Source organism: Halichoerus grypus, chromosome 4 (genome assembly GCF_964656455.1).
Source record: "Halichoerus grypus chromosome 4, mHalGry1.hap1.1, whole genome shotgun sequence".
Classification (NCBI taxonomy): domain Eukaryota; kingdom Metazoa; phylum Chordata; class Mammalia; order Carnivora; family Phocidae; genus Halichoerus; species Halichoerus grypus.
In genome coordinates this window covers 89,171,325-89,191,601 of record NC_135715.1, presented here as the reverse complement: position 1 = coordinate 89,191,601, position 20,277 = coordinate 89,171,325, and the positions used below count along the sequence as shown (strand labels likewise).

Here is a 20,277-nt window from a genome sequence, read left to right as displayed (position 1 = left end):
TATCCTCCTCTGCTTTCTCATACTCGACCCCAATCCTGTTCCCACTCCCACTTCTTCCTACTTATCATCCAAATCAAAAGGTACTTCAGGAATCCCCGTTACATGCTGTTCCATCAACATAGACTTCTCCCTCCTGCCACCTAATCATACCTGTGATGACACATTTCATGTCCTTCACCTTATGCAGAGCAAGCTCCAGATGTGCAAGCTCTGAGCCTACCTGTCTCCTGGGCTGCGTCCTTGCCGCTAGGACTGAGCCAGGTCTATATGAACTGCTTAATAAATATCTGTTTAAATACATAAATAAAAGAATGAAAGAGCCTATCTTTGTCTAAACATTAAAAAATACCTTAATTTGGCATCCTGCTCCTCCTAAAGATAGCTTTAGCTTACAAGGCAGCCTTTCCTCTACATTTACTGATAGCTTGCCAGTCAGTCCTGGGAGTTTTCAGACAAATCAAATTAGAAATGGCTGTACTCATTCGGAAAATCAAGAACTGACTTTGAAATCTTTCCCCACAAATTAGATTGAATCAAGATCATTTTCCCCCAGCTTATAAATGCTTGATTGGCTTTGTTTGATGCTTCCTGATTGAAACTCAGCCTTGCACTGCTAGCTTTATTTTTTACTCACCAGGGTGTTGTGATGTCTGGATGATGATTAAAAACAAAACAAACACCCACAATGAAAATGCTTTGTAAATAACAGCTCAGCACAGCAATATAACCCTTACAAGTGCACATTTAGGAAACTCTAAAACCAGTCAAGGTAAGCAGAACCTCAAGATGGGTCTGCTATATTCCCTTGAGGTCTTAAAAATTGGTTTTCTGGTACAGCATGACAGCCATTCCTGACATATCATCTCTACTCAGGACCCAAGGAAGGGATGTACCGGGACTTGGCTGTGACAATATTTGAGGAATCCCGGTGGGAGTAGACTGGCTACCAATCCTCTGTCTCCCCTAGCCACTCACATAGCCCCTCTATCTAGCCACTGCCTTGTTCCCCGGACTAGATTCAGACTCATCCTAACTTTGGTCAAGTTATTTTCCCAGCCTACCTCTATCAATGACCTCAGGTTTCTTTTCAACAGATAAATGCTGGTCTACTCTTTCAATTCTTTTTTGTTTTCCCCTCTCTTTTTCTGCACGGGTGGGCAGAGGTGTGACAACTAGGTGTCTCCAGGGCTAGAGGCCTTTAGTCCCAGATCTGGTAGATGGATTTCTGGATCATGCCAATCTTCCAGCTAAAGCCAACCCCCATGGCCAGCCTGTCACCACATCAGAGGCTCAGGGAAGGTGTGGGCTTGCCCCTTTTTGGGAGAGTAAACTGTGAATGCACATGTGTGTTTTCTGGGGCACCTCCCTCCCCCACCACTGGGGAACCAATCCAATTGTCTGCCAAGGTTCAAGGCCACTGCATCCCAACTGCATCAGTTCCATGGCACTTCCTGCTGTGCCAGCAGGTGGCTAATAGGTCTCAGACTAGGACCTAGCAATTGTCTTACCTCTGTCCTCTCCCCAGTTGACTCTAAGCCAGGCCAGGGTCTTATTGTCAGCTGGTGAGCAACATTTGGTGGGTGAAATGAAGTCCTAGGAAAAAAAGAGGCAGGAAGTAGTGGCAAACTGCCTGATTGAGAATGAGTTAGAGGACATTGAACTTGCAGGCTCCTCACTTGCCTTTGATCTATGAGTTCTTTAAGACTATCATTTAAAGCAGAGGATAACTTTCTGGTGTCTTCCACAAAATAGTTAAGTGGCTTGAATCACTATCACAGGCAGGAATAGATATCTTTGAGTAGTGAAATGTATTGGGAAGGAATGCACTTGCCAAACCAAGATAACTAGAAAAAGGTGGTGCCTATCATCACTGGTCAAAGTTTAACTGGAGAAGAATGCCCACAAGTGACAAATGCCCATGAACAATTCATCACTGATGGCCCCTTTAGTCATAACCTGTAGTCTGCAAAGCCAGCACAAGTTAAGTAAGGAACAATCTTGAAATAAGGTGGATCCCTTAGCAGAGAGATAAGGCAAAGGTAACACCTAGGTATAAATCCAGGCACAGTTAACTTTGGCTGCTACGGTCTAAAATGTCTCAGGTACATCCATGACCTCATCTAAAATAAACAAAGGATTATGTTCAATCCTACAGCTGTGAAGTAGGCACAAATTAAGCCATTCGTGAATGTCTTTCTTCTCAGTTTTGTTAGCTCCTTGTTCTGGTTTGGCAAATTATGGCATTTTTGCCTGTGCTTTCTAAGGCCTGGCTAACATATCTGGTTGACCAATGAAAAAATGACAATGTTTAACAATGTTTGACAAACCAGAGACCATTAGCTCACTGTTCATTGCATATTGGGCTGTTCCATCTATTATACACTTGCATGTAGACCATGATGGTGTTTCCTCCACTGTGTGCATAGCAGAAGAGCATCTTCTGAAGTTTGTCCCTCTGTATGAAAAATAAGTCTTGTGACAGTTCATCTGATTCATTCTGTGGTCACATGACAAAGACTTAAATGTATAGACTTCTTTCTGTCAGCTACTCATCACTCACAAGTCATCAGGAGACCACGGTAATTATGCTGTTACTAAAGATCTCCTTTTTGATGAGCCCCTCCACCATGGAAGAAAGCTTTTAGTTGGATGGATTTTGTTTGGAATACAGTCAGCATTTGACAGACTTCTGATTTGGTGGCAGAATGACTTGGATTTATTTGGAAGGAGGCAGCTGTGTTCTCTCTTATTGTTTTCTTCTGATTTTCATTGCATGGTCCTTGGACCAGCACCCAGTTAAGCAGGTTACATATAATTTCACTTATTTTATTATCTCCAAGAAATTGTTAAACACTGTAAATCCTGGTGCAGTTCAATGTTAACCTAGCATTCTCTTTGTAAAGTGATTATGGAAGCTTTTTTTGGAGAGGGGGTAGAGGGAAGAATAGTCAGTCAATTGGTTGTTATTCCCTGCTAATTATGTTTATAAAAATTGGTCATCTTTTTTTAAAATATGAAACAATATCATTTTCTGCTTCTATATTTTAAATATATATCATCATTTGCAGAGACCCTTGCTTTGTTCCCTGCAGTTCGAAAAGAATTGGTAGGACAAAGGCCTAAGTGTCCTTCCTTATGCTCTGAATCATTATAAAGAAAAGTATTTTAAAATGTTAATACTTGGTTACACTTCTCATGTCAACAATAGGAATGGTTCAGATGATACCTATGCCCCACTCCAAAAAGAAGACAGATGATAAGAACGTGGGTGTTTAGCCTCAGATACCCTAGAAATGGGGAAGCAGTGGGGACCTTAGAACTAATTAGTCCAACGGTTTCAGGGCACAAAACAGGAAACTAAGACTCTAGAAGTGACTTGCCTCAGATTACCCAAAATTGGCAGACCTGGGAAAGCAGAAAAACAACCATCACGATCAATGCTGGGCATGTTGCACGTGTTCTTATTTGATCCCAAGTCAACTCTCTACCTTTATCTTCCAAATTATACTAGCCAAAAATAAGGATCATACAGAATATATGGGTTTTCCAGTAAATATTTCTGATAAGAATCCATTTCTGCCTAAGTTGAAAAGCCTGCTGCCTCTGAGTGCACACTAACATGAAGAAAAATAGGCAGGGCACTGTAAAGAAATCTAACAAAAAAGAAATCTTTTCCTTCCCTGTCTGCTCTTTCTTACCTGAAGTCCTTTGTTCAAGCAGAAGAGAGTGGGAAATATGCTTGGTCTTCCTGTCCCTTCACCCAGCATAGCACCTCCTATCAATTTTACCTGCAAAATATCTGCTTTTCTCTCTCTCCCCCTTTGCCATTCTAGATAGAGCTTTCCGTAAACCCTCAACTGCTCTGGTCTACTAACTTCAACAGCTGCCTGAAGTGTGGCCCTTGGCCACTCATCTCCTCCACACACAATACACTTCACTCCCTAACAATAGCCCCCTGAGGGATGCATCTGAAGCACCACATGACTGTGTATCCTAACCTCTACATCAATCCCTCTTCCCCTATTCCCATTTTTTTTTCCATAGCATCAAGTTCTAGTGCCTCAACATGGTCTAGAGTGACATGATTGTCCTTCTTTCTGTCCTTTCAACTTCATCTTGACTGCTGACATGCTGGCTTTTGAACTGTAGTCAGCTGACCTTCTGTTGAGTCTCTGACTATGCCCGCCACACACCTTCCTGCCTCTGACCTTAGCAAATGCTTTCCCTCTATGATCAGATAACACACTTTCCAATTCTCCACATAGCCACTCCTGTGCCTCTGTAAAATCTCAATGCTAGTGTCACCTCCCTAAGGAGGCCTTTTGTAACTGTCCAGATTAGGATAGGCTTCCTTTGTCTAAAACCGTGTACTGCTCCTTCATAGCTATTAGTGAGGTAAGTGTTTTTCTCTGCCCTCTGGTGGAAGGGCCTCCTTGGGGAGGATGAATCAAAGAAGAAGGTTTGCTTCCTTCTCTGACATGAACTTGGTTCTTGGGTTTCAAGTCCTGACCACCTACAGGAGGCCATCAACCTTCTCATGACAGGGGACAGTATCAGTTTGCTGTTGTAGAACAGCATTTTTACACAGATAAGGGCAATCTCTCTAAAATGGTCTATGAACATTGATCGTTAGGGTTTCAAAGTTCTGTGCTCCATCTGGAGTGATCACTTTTGTCTGAGAAAGATGGGATGGGAAGTTCTGTGTCTTAAGGTTTGTGAAGAAAAGGCCATGGTGGATCCTTGAGAAGGAATATGGATATTATCTGGGGGTCTCTAAAGGACAAATGGCTGCTCTATCTTGGGGCCAGCACTCTTGGGTACCTCACCTTTTGGAGGATAGGCATGTATGCACATGAAAAGCATACGTGAAAGCACAGGGCACTAAGAACTGCTACCCTGGGGACAAAGGGAGCTTCCCCACTCATGTGTTCCAGGTACCTGTGCCAGTTGTTGCCTTGCTCCCAGTCTTGACTGGCAGTCAGTCATGTAGTAGAAGGTCACTATCCAACCAGGACATGGTGGAGTTATCAGGAGAAACACATCAGGTACCAAGGATTTGGCTTCTTCAATGTAGAATGACCTCCTTTTTGGACAGTGAAAGACCCTGTAGGTCTTGTAATTTATGGAGGGGAGAAAGGGACCTGTGGCAGTGATACTGACTTCTTTACCTCTTCTATAGGTCCAGAGTTGGTTGATTTATGTTGAAGATTGGGCCACAGTGCGCTCCTGTGTCAGGGCACACTTTGTACCTATTATAGTCAAAATGTACATTTAAGGACTAATGCAAAGGATTTCCACCATGTTTATAATTTATGGATAACTCCTGTGCTTAATACATTGTTTTACAATGCTTGAGGAATCTTGAATAAATGTTGACTTTAATGAAATAAACGTGCAGTGGAATAAGGGGTCTGAGAAATGGAGCTTCCTTCTTGGCAGTCAGTGAGGTGGCGGTGGGGGAGATGGAATGAAAGTTGAATTAATAGATTGAAGGGGTATTTAGGGTAGAACATCGTCTGTAGACTTTTTGCCACTTTCTGTTTTGACAACGTCCTAAAGTAAATTGTCTTCTTGCATGCTGTTTCTAAATCATGGTGGGGACTCCCTCAAATGCTGCCTTGAGAAGGATTCTGAAGTCACAAATGGTATTATTAAGAAAGATTAAATAATCTTCTGCTGATTTCAAAAGTAGCACTTTTGCATTTAGCTAATTTTTTTTTTTTCTTTCTGTCTACTGGGGAGATGGGGGTGGGGGTGGATATCGATGTTTCTCAACACCGTGACATTTCTGCAAACAGCAAGTGTAGCTGAGATAGGATTAGAAGCAGAAATGGCAGCACAGCAGCTGTGTGATGGGGAGCTGAGCTGGAAACATTCACTTGCCAGGAGAGCTGGGTCAGATTTGTTGTGGAAAGCATTTCCCATCTACTCCTTTCTTTTCTCTCCTACTCATTTGTCCTTGGACTTGCCATCAGAGAACATAGCAGGGGTATGTTTGAACAACAGGGAAGTTTGGACAGCTCAGGCAGCTGCTCCAGGGAAGGACAGCAGAGGACAGTGTGAAGGGAGGTGGAGAATGGACTGGAGGAGCATGACCTGCAGTGAACCAGGGGCACCCCAATGATTTCAATGGTGTCCTTCTCCCCAATGAGGAAAAGTGTTGATCACCACACATGGCTTTACCTTAACCAGGGAGAATCCCTGAGGCATTGATCTGAATTTCTTGCTACCAGAATCTAGCCAGGACACTTGAATGACCTTCAAGGGATGCTGAGTCCCCTTGTCTATTTCCTAAGTACCTGAGGTCCATTAGACATTCAGTGGATGGAGCAAGTCTGAGGAAGGGGTCTCCCAGACCTCTCAGATATGAGTGAATTACTCACATAAGGGGAGAATCTCAGTTTCTGTAGACCCCCACCTCCCATGGCTACCGATCCAGAGAACACCCAGAGAACACTGGGTTGAGCTAATCATTGGATTTTAAATCAGTGGGGAAATGAGGCATTTTTATGACTTCCTACTCTTCTGCGTACAGCCTCATCACTACCTCCCAACCATTCCACCTTCTGCACAGCCTCAAACTTGGGGTACAGCTTTGCTCTGGCAAATTTGTTAGGAGGTGATACTGACCTGAGAAAAAGAAAAAAAAAAACAAAGTGGAAGAATAATTACTATCTCTGGACTTTGCTGTAAGAACATTTGTGATTTTACTTCTTCCAAAAGATAGCTCTGCCTCAATTAATCTGCCATTAGTGAGGATATTTTCATTCTTGAAAAGAAGCCCACCAGAATCTTTTTAAGATTTTATTTATTTATTTGAGAGTGAGAGAGAGAGAGAGAGAGCTAGCATGAGTTGGGTGAGGGGCAGAGGGAAAGGGAGAAGCAGACTTCCCGCTGAGGGGGGAGCCAGATGACATGGGGCTCTATCCCAGGACCCTGAGATCAGGACCCGAGCAGAAGTCAGACACTTAACCAACTGAGGCCCCCATGTGCCCTAGAAATTTTTTAAATGCAAATTAGAACAACAATGAATATCATGAACAAATGGATAGAATTTTTAGAATGGTGTTAACTGGTGCAGAGGAGGGATGTGTCAGAGATGGTGACTAAAAGGAAAGTCTTCCATGTCTGACAAACGAAGTTTGTATCCCATTGGCACTGCTAACGAGGCACATGACTTTTGTTAAGCTACTTACCTTCTGTAAGCCTAGTCTGTGAACTATTTAAATGGATGCAGTGTTACTATGCAGAATACATGAAGTATGTTTGTGAGTGCTTAGCCTACTGCCAGGCGCGGTGGGGCAGTATGAACCGTAGACAATTTCTTAATGGATATTGAGAGCCTTGCCCTTTGACACATTAATTAACTTCTGGGGATCTAACCCAAAGAAGAGGAAACATCTAAACAACTACAACATGATTAATGCAAGCATACACTCCTAGCAGCATGGTTGATGAGTGAACCATCAAAAATGTGCTATTGGTTTAAGTTTGTTTGGAGATTGCTGTTTGTTTTCAGAAATGCAGGACTATCATTAACAGACATGGTTGGGACCTAGGGATGTTTTTCCAAACTATGAGGATTTTGTAGTTGAACAATCAACCTGCTCCAGTACTGGGACCTGTACTAGGTATATAACCTCCCTATCTGGACACATGAGTAGAAAATTTGAATTCAGGCAGCCAGTCAAGCCAGGGTGTTCCTCCCTGGAAAACTTGGACCAGTTTCCCCTCACTTATGCAAAGAATACTATTCTTATCTACTGATTCTAGTTGATGCACATTTAATATTCCCCACCTCTAGTCTTCCCATCTGCCCCTCCCTCCACTCTTCATGCTACTGAAAATCGTCTTCAGTAGCTTAAAACCTGACCGTGTCACCTTATTGTTTCTAAATTTGGGTGATAACTTCAGCAAACATAAAGGGGCTTTTAAACTCTACCTCTACTCATCTTTCTGGTCTCACCTCCATCATGGCCCCTAGCCCTCCCTGCATCACTTAATGTTCAGAAATGACAAGTTCCCCATAATTCCCAGGAATCCAATTTTGCTAATTTCTCTGAATCTTTGCATACAACATGCCACTTGCTGAAAAGTCTAGCCAGGCACACTCACAACTATCTTTCCCCGCTTCCTTCCAGGAAAACATCACCTCCCTTGTGAAACCTTTACTTGTTTAGTTCTTTCTTCTACCAGGCTCCCCTGGAAGCTTGTGTCTATCTCTCTTGTAACACCTTCCAAGCCATAACAAAGTTTTTTCATGTGGATCCCTTTAAACTTTATCCCGTGCTTGGCCCATAGTGATTTGCAGTACATATTTATTCAATGCATGAATGCACTTGTTTTCATACCCATTCCTTAGAAAATGTTGATGCTTCCCATCCCACCCCCTACCCCAGCTGGGGTCTCCGATGGCCTCCTCATGGATAAGAGTGTGATCCATAAAACAGGAATAGAAACAGTCTCACAGGCATATCTGAACAAAGCTGACATTTTTTTTTTCCTTTAAGCTCTTGTAGCTGCATGTAGAATGATCCTGAAATTAAGGTCAGCTCCAGGTGGTTGTTTATATCAGCTGTCAGATTGCAGAATAAAAAATGGCTTTTATATGTTTGATTTTTATTGTTTTCCAGGGCAATGTCACTTTTTCCTGCTCCGAACCACAAATTGTTCCCATCACATTTGTCAACTCCAGCAGCAGTTATTTGCTGCTGCCCGGCACCCCCCAAATTGATGGGCTCTCAGTGAGTTTCCAGTTTCGAACATGGAACAAGGATGGTCTGCTTCTGTCCACAGAGCTGTCTGAGGGCTCGGGGACCCTGCTGCTGAGCCTGGAGGGTGGAACCGTGAGACTCGTGATTCAGAAAATGACCGAACGCACAGCTGAAATCCTCACAGGTACCATCTTCTGACAACTGTTAGGTCGGTTTCTTGTTCAGCCAAGTCAACCACGTTTGAGATTCCAACTAAAACGTGCAGAATCCAGCTCTCAGGTTGTGGGATGACCCAGTATTCACTAATTTACCCTAAGTCTGAAGAGGCCACTTTTCATAAATATATAATTTTAATATATATATTATTTATTTGAGAGTGGGGGTGGAGTAGAGGGGAGGGGCAGAGGGAGAAGCAGGCTCACCGCTGACTCAATGCGTGGGCTCGATCCCAGGACCCTGAGATCATGACCTGAGCAGAAGGAAGACACTTAACTAACTGACAACCCAGGTGCCCTGAGACGACTTAAAAAAAAAAAAAAAAGACAAACAACAAACAAACAAAAACCACTGAATTCAGACATATCTATGAAACTTTGACAAGTCTCTTAATTTCCTTATTCCTCAGCAGACTTGTTTGAGAAGTGGCAATAAGAATTCCTACCTAAATATAACATAATATAGACCACTTTCTGAACATGTTGTTGCGTCTCGACAGACATGGCGTGTATTATATGGAATCTTCATCATGCTCGTTCAAGGAAGGTATTTTATAGGTTCTTTATAGATGAGGAAGTGAAGAGTCATGGAAGCTAAGTAACCTCCAAAAGCACATGTTAATAAGTGATGGAACAAAAATTTCATACTGAATTTGTCTGGCTTCAAAGCCTATAGTTTCCCTGTATATCGTACACACTTCTGTGGACATTTTACAACCACCAAATTTTATTTCAAGTGAAAATTAGTGAGTTTAAAGAAATACATTTTAGGGGCACCTGGGTGGCTCAGTTGGTTAAGTGTCTGCCTTTGGCTCTGGTCATGATCTCAGGGTCCTGGGATCCAGCCCCCTCCCTGCTCAGCAAGGAGTCTGCTTCTCCTTCTCCCTCTGACCCTCCTCCACCTTGTGCTCTCTTGTTTCCTCTCTGTCTCAAGTAAATAAACACAAATATTTAAATTAAAAAACATTTTAAAGTATATTTTTAAGATATTAATTAAATACTGATGCATATGGCCTCTAGGTATAGCAAAACTTTTTAAACTGGTCCTCAAATAGCTAATTTTGGAAAGACTTTTATGACAATATACAGATTCTAATATGTAACAATACTACGGAACAGATTTATGAAGAAGACATGTTTTTCAAAACTCTGACTCTTCCATGTGATATTTTTGTAACATGAGACAGTAGAACTTTCTCCCTCCTTTTCTGTTATCTGACTAATGCATCCTGTCCTTCCAGAAGTAGTACTTAGTCAACAAGTACTTACTGAGGTTAGACCATGTGCCAGGCATCATATTAGGGGCTGAGGCATGTTGCTAAGTCAACAAATCATTCAAAAAGCCTCCCTGGTTCTACAGTGTGAATCAAATACCCCTCCTCTGGGCATCCTGGGCCAATATCCATCCTGGATAATACCACATCACAGTTTTTCTTAAATGTCTTCCTTCTCCCACTGGACTACGAGTTTTGTTATCCAAATAAATTAGAGAAAATTGATTTAAATAGTAAAGGGCATGACTTAATACCCAAGATCAGGTCAGACTCTGGGAGAGCCTCATATGCCACTTAGTGAACAAAAAGTCCATTGAATCCCTGGAATAGTAGGAGAGCCTGGGTCTGGAACTTAAGTTAAAAAGGTACCTCTTTTCCTTACTGTTCTATGACCCTGAATAAACTTCTTAACTTTTTCTCATATGTAAGTGAGAGTGTGTTAGTTATTGATGGTCATGTAACAAACTATAGCAAAATATAGTGGTTGAAAATGTTTATCGTGTCCTAGTTTATAAGAGTCAGGAATCCAGAGGCACCTTGGCTGGTTACTTCTGGCTTCAATTAAGTTGTTGGTGGGGGCTACTATCATCTCAAAGTTCAACTCTGGGTAAATCTACTTCCAAGCTAACCCATATGGCTGTTGGCAGGCCTCAGAAGATCCACTTCCAAGCTTATCCCATGGCCTATCCAGAAGGCTGCCTCATGAAATGATAGTGCTTTTATCCCAAAATGAGTGATTCAAGAAAGAAAAAGAACACTCAAGACAAAAGCCATAGTCTTTTTGTAACCTAACACCAGGTGTGGCATTCCATCCCTTTACCATGCTCTGTTCAGTAGTAGAAACAAGTAAATAAGTCTAGGCCCTGCTCAAACCAAGGGCATTATACAAAGCTGTGTATATTAGGAGTCATGGATCATAAGGGACGATCTCAGAGTTTGCCTAAAACATGAGATGGAAAAGATAAATAAATAAATAAATAAAGTTCTTACATCAGGAGACTGCCATGATGGTGATTAAATGAGATAATGTATCTAAAATCCTAAGCACAGTGTTGAGAAACTATTCAGCAAATTCCGTTCCCTTCCATACCAACTCAAGACCTATAGCTAGAAGGCACCTCACTCCACAAAGTCATAAAAGCTGGGTCACTTTGTGTACTCACAGGACTTTTATAAAATTTATAAAATTTCCAGTAATGGAGGTGAGTTAATCACTTAGAAACACAATATTTTTCATGTTCAGAGTTATAAAAGTTAGACTTCAGTCGTCCCTATTTGAAGAAGAAAAATGTGAGCTGGCACTAGGCTGTTTCTCTCTCTGATCGGCGAGATGTTTGAGTACAGAGACTTGTAGGCCTCAGGTCAATAATGCAGCTTTAATATAGGATAGGCCCTGGCGGCACTTGGCTCTAAAGCATCCAGGTGCTGCCTGTAGTATTAAGCACATGTCAGTCCATTAAAACACGTTTATGACTGAGAGAAGCTGGTTAAAGCTACCACGTTGCCCAGCTGCAGAAGGGGAAAAAATCATCTGTTATTTCAGACCTGTCTCTCAAAAAATGAAACAAGTAAAAGGAAGTTTTAAAAATATGCTGACTGAGTTCCTGAAGTAGGTCTCACAAAACTCTTGCTTTATTCTTTCCCCAAGAAGAATTTTTGAATTTTGGAAAATTTGAACTTCTCTCATTTTTTTCTTTGAAATGGAACTATGCTTTGTGTCTGTTGGAATTTTTCTACCTGCGGAGGGTGGGGGAGACAAGCTAAACAAACAACAAACAAACAAAAAGTCAAACACAAAGAGTTTTCTTGTTCCTTACATTTCTGAGGAAACTTATTTTCAAAGCACTTGAGATCGTAGTGGCTTTGTAAGGGATGACAGCCCCATACAAGAAAGTAGGAGGTAATGGCCATTGTCCTGATGATGTTTGAGGCCCAGTGGGGCTACCCTTGACACACAGTACATCATGGAAAACAGACAGTAACACACCGCATTTTGTTAGTGGGACAGAGAATCTAGATATTTAAAGATTAATTGAAGACCAGTTCAGCTGTTTCTAACATCTTGGGTCTAAAAGAGAAAGTAACCCCCATGGAAATGAAAGTGCAGAGATGCCTGGCACATTCACGCGTATTTCCAGAACTTCGTACAGTGTGCATGGCTTTTTGCTCTAGAGGTCAGGGACAGAAGTGCAAACTAAATGCATCCTCAAAGTAGAAAGCACCTGAATTCAGTTCTTCTAGGAGATGAAGTTTCCAGAAGATGAAAGACACCAGTGTAACCCTTCCCTTATATTTTTCTTTACTTGTTGTTTTCTTTACTTTTTGTTCAAGAAAGGAGATGTCCTTTCCTGAAAGCCTTATACTTGTGGAGATGAGGAAAAGTTGAGGACATCCTTTCACTGTAAGTGATGTGAGAGTAGAATCGCCAGTCATTGCAGATCTCTTGCAGGTCAGGCATTGTGTCAGGGCCTCCTCATACAATACTGCAGGGAAAAAACAATACGTGAAACTTACAAAGTGGTCATAATTTTACCAACACACATAGGATAAAACTGGTAACCAAAAAATTAAGTTAAAGTGATCAAGACGGTGTTCAACCTCAGGTCTTTCTTTTGGATTCCCAAGTTCATGGTCTTTATACTGGAACTTGCTGCCACCCATATTCATATTTTATATTGTAGTTCAAATGTGAGGAAACTTTAGAAAAAAGATTTACAACTATGTTCAAAAGGCTGTTAAGGTAAATAGCTATCTATTGTCTAAATTTAGTTCTTCCCAGAACATTTTATTTGGTGGCTCCATTGACAGATTCTTGGCTTAGGTGGGATTTACACAAGATGGTGAGTCTATTGTCTTTAAGACTTCTTATATATTTTAGCTAAGTTTGCTTGTATAATATTATAAAATAAATAATCCATATCTATATATCAATAAACAAACATACACACACACACACACCCGAGTATTCATTAAGTATACAAGATGTAAATGTTTAGTGCCAATTCCTTAGTAAGATTATCATCCAAGAACTATGGATAGTAAGCAGCATGAAGTACTACTAAGGGTCTGTCTGCTTCCAAAGACTTTGCCCTGTATTATACAGCCTTTCCCATTCTGATCACCCCATGTTCCAAACCCCACATGGAAATCTTGGGGCTGCTCTGGAACAGAGAGAATACCTTCAAGGTGTCCTGCTACACAGTGAGTCTTGTCATTTCTCCTTTCAGGAATCAGAAAAGATATATAGGCAAATCTTAAATAAATGAAGAAACACCTGGACTTTACTTTATGCATTATAAGCTCTCAGTTCTTTACTACATTTCATGAGGTGCTGTGTGTCACAGGGACTACTCCATCTCTCAAGTCCACACCACTGAGCAGTAGATACTCTGTTCTATTTTTTAATGTCGGAAATGGGTGTCATTTTAAAGACTCTTAGAGAGATGTTGAGAATGGAGATTGGTATTGTCTAAACTCATCTGAATTACTAAGAAAACAGGGAACTGTATAAAGTAAAGAATACCACCTGGTCTGTTTCTTTAGAGAATCAGGGAGGAACATTTTGAATTTTGTGTGAAACATTAAATAATCTAGAGAAAAAGCTGGCATCACTATAATTATTTTAAATGTGATCTGAAATTTCAATGTTATTTTTATTTTTCTGATGGGAGAATGCTGGGAATGAAAATGGAAGAAAGAGGTCTGGGGGCTTTAGTCATTAAAATTTGAAATCTGCTTTTTCTACTGTGATGCTTCTCAAAGTGTTAACTCCCCACTGAAAAGTGAGCCTGGGCAAAGAGCTTGAACTCCGGCTTTGGCATTCAGGGCTCTGGCTTACCTGGGCTCTGCATAAATGAGGAATGTGAGTAACTCTTGTTCTGTTAGACCTCATTGTCCTGTTCTGCTAAAGGAGAAAGTTGGTGTAAAATTAGTAAAATCCCTTCTAGTCCTTTATATGAGTTCCTGAAGAACAAGAGGTCAACCCCTTTCCTTATAATCTTCAAGGAAATCATCAACTCAAGAGTCTTCTTTTGAAAATAGGGTAAAAGGCCTTCAATGGGGGTATGCAGGGCCAAGTCCCCTGTCAGAGATTATGTTTCTCAACTCCCAAAATTGTGGTACATTTTGTGAAGTAAGAAAGGTGAACTTTGGGGTGCCTGGGTGGTTCAGTCAGTTATGATCCCAGAGTCCTGGGATCGAGCTCCATGTCCAGCTCCCTGCTCAGCAGGGAGCCTGCTTCTCCCTCTCCTCTCCGCTTGTGCTCTCTCTCAGTATCTCTGTCTCTTTCTCTCAAATAAATAAATAAAATCTTAAAAAAAATGTGAACTTAGCCTTTGTCATAAAATGATTTTTGTGAAGGAGACTTGAATGTCCCAGAAAGGTCATGCATGTGACTCTCAGTGACATGTATAGTTAAGAGCCAAAGATCCCAGTATGAGAAGTTGTTTTCTGGGGGGAACCTTCTTTAAACTGAACTAGAATAGAATGTGTGTGTGTGTGTGTGTGTGTGTGTGTGTGTGTGTGTGTATGTTGGTAAAGGGGTGATCAGAATGTATAGGGTCTTCAAACTGTGTTAAGGGTGGAACAGTTGTAGGTACTGGATCTTTTACAGGTAGAGAGGAAGCAAGACAGAGACATGACAAAAATCTTTGAATATGTGATAGGCTTTCTTAATAGTCGAAGTTTTTCTATATGTTTACAACACTGTAGAAAGTAGAACAAGCACAAGTAAAGTCAAATGGCATAAGGGCCACTTTTGATTTTCCATTAGAGGAATAATCTATCCAGAGCTTCCGTTGGTATCACTAGAGGGATCAAACTCAGAGTGCAGTTTTCAGGATTAAGGAATGAGTAAAACCTGGGAGATGGAAGGGGAAGTCTCCAAGTTGAGAGGTGTCAACCTAACAGCTGGGCACCACTGAATGATTACAAGTTGGAAAACGGAAACTAAAAAACAGTCCACAGGCACAGAACAGAATTCTTGGGCAAGAAGAAAAATAACAAGCAACGATCCAGAAATCAACCAGATGCCATTGAAATATCTTCAGTTAAGGCCAAGAGCTTGTTGAAGAGGTACTTCCAGCTTACCCCATTTAATTCCTAGATACTGGCAATTGTGTTCATCATATTTCCTTGACCACCTTATAACTTTCAGTAATTCTATATATTGGGTTGAATAGGAAGAATTCTAGAAAGGGCATTCCAAAAATACCAATTAAGCGATCCATTTTAATCAGCTATCTTTTTTCCATACTTAGGAGACTTTTGTGACTGAAGATAAGATGAAATTCTAGTGGTATAACCTTAGGTCAGCAACCATGATGGATGTTTATATGATCATTATTTAACATTGACTGTTTAAATTAAATAAGTCCTAGAACTATGGTCAACACCATCCCACTTATCTTTCAGAATGCATCTCAATTGATGTTTTCTCAAGAAACCTTCCCAAAGTCAGCCAGATGCCCCATCACCCAGCCTTCTAGTTCTTCTCCTATGCAGTATTTGCCCTAAGGATGTGTGTATGTGTGTGCATTAGTTTGCTGTGACTACTGAAAGCAAACACCAGACTTAGGAATTTATTTTCATATAGTTCATGAGGTCTAATATTCTCTCCTTATAAGGACACTAGTCATATTGGATACGAGCCCATTCATATAACCTCATTTTACCTCCATTATCTTTTTAAAGGTCCTTGTCTCCAAATACAGACTTATTTTCAGGTACTGAAAGTAAGGACCTCAGCCTATGAAATTTGGGGAGCACCATTCAGTCTGTAACAATGTATATCAATCATGTGTCTATTAATTGGTTGTTCATTGCTCCTCTGACCACTACAGTGTAAAGTTTCATGGGAACAAGAACACTGACTTGCTCATTGCTATTTGCCCAAGGCCTAGTATAGCACCTTGCTTATAACAGGTTTTCAATAACTATTTGCCCAATGTATAAGCAACTGCCTAAGTGAATAAACCAGTAAGTCAACCTCCAAAATAATTCAGAAGGATGTAATTTTAACAGTGAAAGAAGAGTTTACAGTGATTTTTTTAACAAACATTCATGTTACCACAATTATATGCTACATAATGTGTCAAAACCAGGGATGAACTACACTCAGGGGAAGTACTAATTAGATAAAGGCCAGTGGAACTCCCAGAGGCCGGAGATGGCTGGGAGAGCTGCATCATGCAGGATTGAAGTACTCACCCTAACTAATACTTGCGGCCAGATGGTTTTAGGCTACAGCCCTGCAATTAACAGAGCTGCTCCCCAAACATTGCCCTTTTTCATATAAGCCGTTTGTATCTAGCCACCATCTGCACATCAAGTAAACATGATAACTTTGTGAACTTCGTCCTCTGCCTCAATTAAGTTGTCATTAATGCCTCCGTATTTCAGCTAAGATAATGTTGATGAGAAAAGCCCATTAGCAAGGGCAAATACATAAATAGGCACAGGGCTATGACTGTCACAACAAGCTGTCTGCTGAGCACAGAGTTCAAGTTTCAGAAGACAGAAATATGATGAGGCATTCTGTTTTATGGGAAACTGAGAAATGCAATTGCCTGAGCTTCAAGCTTTCCTGCAAAGGTTGGGAATGTTTACCAAAACAGTGATCTCTTGGGCATCTGCAGCTTTTTCAAGTCTGAGTAATGACAGTGGGGTCATTTTATTTCTTAACTTACTCTTCCTTCTTCCACCACTCATTCAAAAGAGGAACTGAGGGAGCTAGACTTTTATTACTACATCAGAAAACTCTCATAGTCAAACTTGATCTCACTTCCTTTGCTCTTTCCTATTTTCTGCTTTGATAATTCTCTCATATAATTCACTTTGCCTCCATTTAATTCAGGAAGGTTGGCTCTATATTCAGACTTGAGGATGGCGGCATTGCCCACCAGGAGCTCATAGGCACAGTTGGAAGGGATGGTCTTGAAACATTTGTAATGCAAGAAGACACATGCTCAGGATAGTAGGGGAGCATAGAGGAGAGGAACCTGGATGAGTGAGAAAGGAAAGGCTTTCTAGGTGCAGGGGCAACACAGCTTGGATTTGAAGAATGGGTAGAATTTGGTCAAACAAAGAGGGAAGGAAAGGATGTTCCAATCAGAAGAGAGAAGTAGGAGATTTAGAAGTGTAAGAATCCACAGGTGACTCAGGATGACTGGGTCACAGAGGGCAAAGGAGGACAGAACATAAAGCAGCATTCTGGCAGGGACATCAGAGTTTGGGCTGTATCCTGAAGTTGATAGAGAAATATCTGTCTCTGGAGCTCAGCTCAATTTTTACCATGTTGAATTTTGAGCTGAGCATTCAGGCCTATATAAAGGAAACAAGGGATAACCATCAACCACAAATCCATCACATTTCCTCTCTGACTCTAGTGGATGGCAAATCCAGATGTTTTCCTTGCATACCCTGACCAAGGGTTTTCAGGATCCAGGTTACCCTGACATATGCACCAGACTTTAACAACTAGGAAAGGTTTAACCTGTGATTTATGGCCCATGCACCAGGGAGACCCTGCAGCTGACACTTGGCAGTGGAGATTCAGCTGGTGAGATGCTCAATCAATCAATGATCATTTGGAGAGGACAGGATGCTGCCCTGTTGATGCTGAAGGGTATATCAAAACAGGACTCAGATTCTGACCCCCAGGAACTTGTAATCTCATCAGGGAGATGAGACTTGCAGTGATGCATTATTAATTAATGGTAAAAAGCAGTAAATTATATGAACTAAATCCAAAGATCACACAGCAGATGTTATAGGAATTTGGAAGGAGAAATGACTATATTGGTCTGGTCAAGATCAACCTGCTTTGTTCATTTCTTGATTTATTAACTGATGCATTCAATCATTCGGCACTTGTTATATGCCCTGCACTGTGCTGATAGAAAGTCTAGTGACTATGACAGAAAGTAAAAAAAAAAAAAAAAAAAAAAAAAATGTATGCTTCCTAAGGTACCTGGGTGGCTCATTTGGTTAAGTGTCTGACTCTTGATTTTGGCTCAGTTCATGATCTCAGGCCCCTGAGATCGAGCCTCTTGTCAGGCTCCGTCCTCAGTTGGGATTCTCTCTCTCTCCCTCTGCTCCTCCTCCTGCTCTCTCTCTCTCAAATAAATGAATGAATGAATAAATAAATAAATAAATAAATAATTCTTTAAAAAAAATTATGCTTCCTGTCTCTACAGTTGAGGAGAAGAAGCTCTAGGACAAATGCTGGGTATGGGAGGATAGGGAGATTGGCTTGGATATTGGAGAGCTGGGAGTAGAGGCACCGATTAGGTAAGTGAATTCACTTGGAGCATAATGAATGCACTAGCCTAGCTACAGTAGGGAATTTGTGTAGGAATATTGGGAAATGGGATTTAGAGGACAGATGGAGACTTGATTATAGAATCCGTACAGTTAAGATTGCTAAGCAGTTGGAGATTTGTTCTCTGGACTCCATGACCCACTAGAAGGACATTTGCTGTGAGGTGCTACTTAGACAGTTCAATCTAGCAAGCTGTCCTGTACCAGAAAGAAGGCAGAGGCTGGGAAAAGAGGGAGACCATCTTAAAAATTCCCAGCTATAGTGAAAAAGGATGGAATAAAAGCTGGAGAAAGAATTTGAAGAAAAGTGTGAATTCTATCTACTGCATAGGGAAGGGTTAATAAAATTTCATAATTGATGGATAAACGGTACCCAAGAAAAACAGAACTCAGGATCTAAACCCTAGAATAATGTTACTAATGATTGTAATATGCTCTTTTACGATGTGATTGACATTTTAAGACTGCTTTATTCAATTATTTATGTATTCCCCACTTTGTTCTCACAAAAATTGAAACTACCTTTGAACTATTAAGTAAAGGTAGACATGACAGGATGTGGGAAAAAACAGCTGAATTGGGTTTTCTGGAAAAGATAAAGCCTAGAAACTTCCAAGTCAAGCCAGGCAATTCTGTCTTTTTTTTATAGATGAGGAAGCAGGTTTAGAGAGATTAAGAAATCTGTCTAAATTCCTAGAAATTATAAGTGGCAGGGCCTTGAGAAAGGGGTAAAGGGCGAATAAAGGTATCACAGACATCCGTGACAAGTTATTTCCAGGGTTGGAAATAGAGTCTTTGGGGACTCTGCTCTGGCCTAGGCTGAATCTCTGCATGCTGACGTATGGCTGTAACAGCTCATGCATAGAGGTCCTGGGACAGTCCCTCTGTTTCAAAGGTTCTGTATTCAAACCATCAAGATAGACACTGAAATAAGATGAAATCTAAAATGCAAATACCTGTTAGGTATTTAAGGACAAGAGAAATACAGAAAGAAAATGGGGGTGAGAGAGAGCACCAAGGCTCTGCAGCCTCCAGAATTATTTAACATGTCACTCTCAACCAATGGAGATTCCCCATTTGCCCACCCCAGGCTCCCATCCCCCTACGCTCACCCAAGGGACTTTTGTTAGTATCTGGAGACAATTTTGGTGCTGGGAGTGGGGGGCTGTTACTGGTTCTAGTGAGTTAGGGGTGCTGCTAAACATCCCACACAAGAGGCATAGTGCATAACACCCTACCCCCATCAAAGAATTATCTGATCCAAATTATCCAGTGTCAGTGTTGAGGGACTCTGTTTCAAGGAAAATCTTACTTCTATAAAAATGTTTAGGTCTTTCAGGATATTACTTAACTGCTCTGAATCTCAGTTCCAACAAATGTGAACTATAAGTTGCTGTGAAGTTCTCATTACAAAAAATATTTAAAAAGACATATTAAGGGGCCCCTGGGTGGCGCAGTAGGTTAAGCATCCAGTACTTGGTTTTGGTTCAGGTCAGGATCTCAGAGTCCTGAGATCAAGCCCCGTGACTGACTCCTCCACGCTCAGCAAGGAGTCTGCTTGAAATTCTCTCTCTCTCCCTCTGCCCCTCCCTCCCTCTTTCTTTCTCTCTCTCAAATAAATAAATAAATCTTTAAAAAATAAAAAAAAAAAAAAGACATGTTAAATGCTCAATAACATTACTTATCTGGAAAAATAAAATCGAAGTAATTATGATTAGCTAGAATTCCAAGTTAGATCTAAGTGGACATTCTAAG

General features: G+C 41.0%; 1 protein-coding gene across 2 annotated transcripts in view; it reads left to right on the top strand.

The window, feature by feature from the left end:
• Positions 1-20,277, top strand: part of CNTNAP5 (contactin associated protein family member 5) — a 791,720-nt gene that overhangs the window by 414,547 nt on the left and 356,896 nt on the right. For both annotated transcript variants that reach the window (XM_078070660.1, XM_078070661.1), the window contains exon 8: positions 8,634-8,898. In XM_078070660.1, the coding sequence (XP_077926786.1) occupies positions 8,634-8,898 (265 nt within the window). The remainder of the gene's footprint in view (positions 1-8,633; positions 8,899-20,277) is intronic.